Source organism: Procambarus clarkii, chromosome 35, assembly GCF_040958095.1.
Source record: "Procambarus clarkii isolate CNS0578487 chromosome 35, FALCON_Pclarkii_2.0, whole genome shotgun sequence".
NCBI classification, from domain to species: Eukaryota; Metazoa; Arthropoda; class Malacostraca; order Decapoda; family Cambaridae; genus Procambarus; species Procambarus clarkii.
Window position 1 is genome coordinate 24,389,278 of NC_091184.1, and position 6,081 is coordinate 24,395,358.

At 44.8% G+C, this 6,081-nt stretch overlaps 1 protein-coding gene across 1 annotated transcript; it reads right to left on the minus strand.

Moving 5' to 3' along the window:
* Positions 1–1,552: 1,552 nt before the first annotated feature.
* Positions 1,553–2,866, minus strand: LOC138371148 (U1 small nuclear ribonucleoprotein C-like). The gene is made up of 2 exons (XM_069335984.1): positions 2,183–2,866; positions 1,553–1,843 (listed from the first exon to the last, which is right to left on the minus strand). Exons 1-2 carry the CDS (start codon positions 2,852–2,854, stop codon positions 1,553–1,555), a joined length of 963 nt encoding a protein of 320 aa, XP_069192085.1. The 5' UTR covers positions 2,855–2,866.
* Positions 2,867–6,081: the final 3,215 nt, after the last annotated feature.

A 6,081-nucleotide genomic window follows, 5' to 3' on the forward strand; every position in this document is an offset into this window, starting at 1 on the left:
TAGGGGAAATTTTCATTGTCTCGTTGCATCAAGCACCCACCAGACATGTGGTGGAGGCGAGGTCCCTTGATTGTTTCAAGCGTGGGTTGGACATGTATATGAGTGGGATTGGGTGGTTATGATAGGCTAGGTAATGATGATTACAAGTAATGAGAGACAAGATACGAGCTAGATAGTGTTGAGATTGCGAAGTTGGATTGCGAAAGAGATCTGGGAGTTATGATTAGTAAGAATTTAAACAAAAGGATCAATACATGAATGTTCGTAATAAGGCAAATAGGACACTTGGATTTATTAATCGCAGCGTTAGTAACAAGACACCTGGTGTGGTTCTTCAGCTATATCTTGCTCTAGTTAGGCCCCATTTAGATTATGCAGTTCAGTTTTAGTCGCCGTATTATAGAATGGATATAAATTCACTTGAACGTGTCCAGCGTAGGATGACTAAGTTAATTCCCCAAATTAGAAATCTTTCATATGAAGAAAGATTAACAAAGCTTAAATTACATTCACCAGAAAAGCGAAGAGTTAGGGGGTGACATGATAGAGAATAACAAGTGGAAGAATGGACATAACAAAGATATTAATGGAGTATTAAAAGTATCAACACAAGACAGAACACGAAACAATGGGTATAAATTGGATAAGTTTAGATTTAGGAAAGACTTGGGTAAATACTGGTTCGGTAACAGGGTTGTTGATTTGTGAAACCAATTGCCGCGTAACATTGTAGAGGTGGGGTCCCTCGATTGTTTCAAGCGTGGGTTGGACATGTATATGAGTGGGATTGGGTGGTTATAAATAGGAGCTGCCTCGTATGGGCCAATAGGACTTCTGCCTTTGTTTTTATAACTTTATAAGCAGGTATGATAGAGAAATAGGCCAGGAGCATTAGACAACCAACTGCTAGAAAAGCGAGGTCCAAGGGCCAGAGCTCGGTTCTGCAGGCACAAATAGGCAAGTTGAGGAAGACACGTTGAGGTGAGTTGAGGCCTTTATAAATCAACATTATAATCCCCTTGTCATCCTCGTCAGGTCCCGAGAGCATCCCATCTCCAATGTTTGGGTCTCCAACTGATAACCTTCCGTCATGTACGATGTACAGCCTACTGGGAAGAATTTATACCCAAATGTCCTGAGGAAATTAAGTTTTAAGAGGCACATAGGAAACTAGTCTGGAAATAGGGTTGTGGAAGAGTGGAATGCCGGCAGCAGTGTTGAGGAAAATAGTTGAACTGGATACAAGAATGGTATGCATATAATACACGAGCCTTCAGACCTGAGATGTGCTTCTAACATTCAGAATAAATTAAACAAGCAGAAGTTCCTTTAATATTTATTTTTCAATATTCACTGAACAAGTGTTGTTGATATTTATGATTAACTTATTAGCTACAACACATATTATAATAGATTGAAATATATTAAAGTGAGCATGAGTAGATGGTAGATGTTTGTGATCTCTGGTCGTGTAACATCTTGAAGTGTCTCTAGGCCCTCGGCCACCTATTTACGCTCTACATATATATGATTGTCTTGATATATGTCTTGTCTATGGAGGTCCAGCCATTTGTGGATGTCCAGACATCTGTGAATGTCTAGACCTCATCTGAGGATGTCCAGCCATCTGTGGACGTCCAGCCATCTGTGGGTGTCCAGCCATCTGTGAATGTCCAGCCATCTGTGGATGTCCAGCCATCTGTGGATGTCCAGCCATCTGTGAATGTCTAGCCATCTGTGAATGTCCAGCCATCTGTGGATATCCAGCCATGTGTGGATGTCCAGACATCTGTGGATGTCCAGCCATCTGTGGATGTCCAGCCATCTGCGGATGTCCAGCCATCTGTGGAGGTCCAGCCATCTGTGGAGGTCCAGCCATCTGTGGAGGTCCAGCCATCTGTGGAGGTCCAGACATCTGTGATTGTCCAGACATTTGTGATTGTCCAGACATCTGTGATTGTCCAGACATCTGTGATTGTCCAAACATCTGTGATTGTCCAGACATCTGTGATTGTCCAGACATCTGTGATTGTCCAGACATTTGTGATTGTCCAGACATTTGTGATTGTCCAGACATCTGTGATTGTCCAGACATCTGTGATTGTCCAGACATCTGTGATTGTCCAGACATCTGTGATTGTCCAGACATCTGTGATTGTCCAGACATCTGTGGATGTCCAGCCATCTGCGGAGGTCCAGACATCTGTGGATGTCCAGCCATCTGAGGATGTCCAGCCATCTGAGGATGTCCAGCCATCTGAAGATGTCCAGCCATCTGAGGATGTCCAGCCATGTGTGGATGTCCAGACATCTGAGGATGTCCAGCCATCTGTGGAGGTCCAGCCATGTGTGGAGGTCCCATTGATCCCATGGGACCACCCATTGGAGGCGGCATCCCTGGCATCATACCTGGTGGCATGCTTGAGCCACCCATCATTGGTGGCCCCATCATGGGTCCTCTTGGACCCATTGGGGGCATACCCATGTTGCCTGGTATGTTTGCACCAGCCACGCCTGGAGGGCCCATGTTCCCCATTCCTGGCCCTATTGGGGGACCTCCAGGACCACCCATGTTCTGAGGCCCTGAACCGAATGTATCTTCTTGCCCAACAGGACCTCCTGGTCCTCCTTGCATGCTGCTCGGTGGAGGAATGGCTGCTCCCTTTGGAATCTTCCTGGCTTTAAATGCAGCAGTTGTTGCATCAATCAGAGACTGAGCTTGGTCCTCCATCCACTTCTGGTAGTACATTTTGACATTTTCCTTGTGTTTTCGCCCCTCGCAGTGAGTTTTCCGCACCGAGGGAGAGTCATGTGTGAGGTAGGTGTCGCAGTAATCACAGTAGTATTTTGGCATGATTGAGCGTCGTCAGGTTAGGTTTGGGTCCAATGACCTACTTGGAATAAAAGATTTCAAGCTATGGTGAGCCCGTAGTGGACTTAGCTATCACAGGTGTGGGGCGGTAACTGACCAACCAGAATAGAATAATACAGGAGAAGATGCCCGCGGGGCGAGCTTGGAAGTGGGGACAGAAGAAGATAACGGGGGTGAGAGGAAGAAGATTTGTAGGAGAAAAAGTGCCAGGGCTAAACCCAGCTGCGTGTCGTTTGGTTGCGGCATTCGAGGCAGGGACTCAGTCGGGTGTTTTCAGTGACAACAACAGGGACATCACAAAACTCACAACATCGCAGTGATTGGCTCAAGAGCGTCAGGGCTGAACTTTTACGGATGGCTTGTGCTGGTTGTTAAGAGCTGAATATGTAATGATGGTGGATGCTGGGTGTTGAGAGCTAAAGTTTATCGAAATACAGAGTTAGGAGGAGGATCATGGATGGTAGAGAAGAGGTCATGATTGTTCCGTGGTAGTCTGAGAGTGTGTAGGAGAAAATCAATGGGTTGTTCATGATAAGTGAGTAGTCTATCAATTTGTCTGTCTGATAAAGTTTTCCATTAGACATTCAGGGCAGAAATTTTCGTACTTTCATGGAGACTTTGACTGGTAATAAACTCTTGCCATCGGGTGTTGAGTACCCATCTTAGTGCTCTATTCTGTATTCTTTGAAGCTTTAGTTTGTTAGTAGGTGCAGATAGAGAAAGAGCAAGTGGAGCATATGTTAAAAGAGGTCTAATAAGTGCTTTGTAAAGGTGCATTTTTGTGTCAGGTTTTGCAAATCTAATTCTGTACAGTTTTTCCATGGCTAGAAGAGCTATTGCATGTTTCTGTGTAATGTGTGTGAAAGAGTAGTTATCGATCAAATGTGAGTCCAAGAACTGTGGAGGAGGGAGACGCAGGACTGTGGAGGAGGGAGACACAGGACTGTGGAGGAGGGAGACACAGGAATGTGGAGGAGGGAGACACAGGACTGTGGAGGAGGGAGACACAGGACTGTGGAGGAGGGAGACACAGGACTGTGGAGGAGGGAGACACAGGACTGTGGAGGAGGGTGACACAGGACTGTGGAGGAGGGAGACACAGGACTGTGGAGGAGGGTGACACAGGACTGTGGAGGAGGGAGACACAGAGATATAAATAGGATTTGGAGTGTATGAATAGAGTTTAAGAGGAATAGGGCGAATAGTTCTTTTACAAAAAAGTAGGTGATTTTGGATTTGGTGGAGTTGGTTTTGATACGCCAGTTATACTCCCACTCAGTGACAACATCAAGTTCTGCTTGTGCTCTGTTTGTTAGTGTATCAATGGTGTTTCTGGTGACAAGGTGAGAGACATCATCGGCGTAACATATGGTTAATGAAGTGTGATGAACAGGATCAGGAATGTCGTTGATGTATAGGATGTAGAGTGTTGGGGCAAGAACAGAGCCTTGGGGAACACCGGCATGTAAGTTGAAGTAGTCAGAGTGTTGTCGGAGGAACTTAATTCTCATTGTCCTATTGTCTAAGTAGTTAGAAAGAAGTTTGGTGGTGATAAGAGAAAGATTAAAGTTGTTGCATAATTTGAATTTTAGGCCGTCATGCCAAACAGTGTCAAAGGCCTTCTCAACGTCCTTAGTGATGAGTGCAGTCTTAAGTCTTTGGTGCTGATTGATACTGAGGTAGTTGGTCATGATGTTTAAGGCGTCGTGAGTGGACCGGTGAGGCCGAAATCCAAACTGTTTGTTAGTGAATAAGTCATTGTGTTCTAGGTGGGTTCTAAGTCTCTGGTTGATCAGCCTTTCAAAGACTTTGCCAAGTGTCTCTAGAAGGCTGATGGGTCTGTAGTTCTTTGGGTCAGTGTGGGGTTTCCCAGGTTTTGGAATAAGAACGGCTGTGGCAGACTTAAAGTTGAGAGGGAAGTATCCAGAGGCAAGGGAGGCGTTGAATAGGTTAGTGATAGCAGTAATGATAGAAGCAGGGAGTTGTCTAAGAAGGATATGTCCAATATCAGACGCACCAGGGGCTCTACGACGAGTGCCCATGAGAGCTGTCTTGACATCAGCTAGAGTTAGGGGAGTCTGTAGTTCAGTGTTTGAGTTGAGATTGTCAAGGTGGATGAGGTCGTCTGGTGTAGTTGCGTGTCTATTATGGTGTATCCAGTCTTCGACTACTTCAATGTTGGGGTGGGCAAATGGTTCAGGAGGATGTGGGTGAAAGATTCGTTCCCAGTGGTGTTTAAAAATGTTGAGTACTACATCAGGATCAGTGATTTTGTTGTTATTATGAAGAAGGTATTTAAACGGTGTGTGAGTTGATCCTTGTAAGCGTTTGATTTGTTTCCAGAATTCTTGAGGTGTCAGTTTTCTGTGTTGTTCTGCTTGTTCTATGAGGTGTTTCCAATGTTTTGTGTGATCTTCATCTAGGCTGTTAAGGATGTGGTTTTTTAATGCTGTTAGGTCCCATAGTATTTGTCCATGACGATGCATGTTTTGTAAGAATCTAGTGTGATAGCAAGCTAAGAGGCGTTTTGAGCGAATGGAAGGGGTGAAAGTGAAATGTGGTTTGTGTGTTGTTTTAGGAATGGAGATATTTGCTGCATGAATGACGGTGTCTTGTATGTTGCGTGCTTGTGTGTCGATGTCAGTGTGATGTTTGTCATTGTATTCATAAGTGAGATCAGTGTCATCAATGTGTTGTTTGAACATGTCCCAGTTTGCCCTAAGGTATGAGAATTGAGGAGTACTGGGGATGGGAATAGGATTTGTGGAGACTGTGAGAATTAAAGGAATATGATCAGAGCCCGTAATGGGCCCTGGTGAAATGAAGTGTTGCAAGTTGCTGCCATGTCTGTTGGTGAATATGAGATCAGGTCTGCCAGAACCTAAATGATTGAAAAAAGTGGGGAAGTCAGGGCCAAGAAAGAATAGATGTTTTTGAGTGCATATTCGGTGAAGCTGTGTGCCATGCTGATTTGAGGTATTGTGGTGGAATGTGGGATGAAGTGCATTGAGGTCTGCAAGCAGAAAAACAGGCAAGTGAGTGTGGTTGAAGAGTGTTATGAAATCTTGCATGGGAATGCCGGTGTTAGGACGGGTGTAGGTTGTGCAGATGATGAGAGAACCCATTTGTGTGTGAAATTTGATGGCTAGGAAATGTTTGTGAAGCCATTGAGTGTGTAGGAGTTCGTGTTTGTATGAAGAACGGATGAG

What these genes read in the sequence shown, in the direction of transcription:
- LOC138371148 (XM_069335984.1), bottom strand. Translation starts at nt 2,854, where the DNA reads ATGCCAAAATACTACTGTGATTACTGCGACACCTACCTCACACATGAC. An exon ending in TGTCTGGACCTCCGCAGATG is followed by an intron (nt 1,844 to 2,182) that starts GCTGGACATCCA and finishes GGACCTCCACAG; the next exon opens with ATGGCTGGACATCCGCAGAT.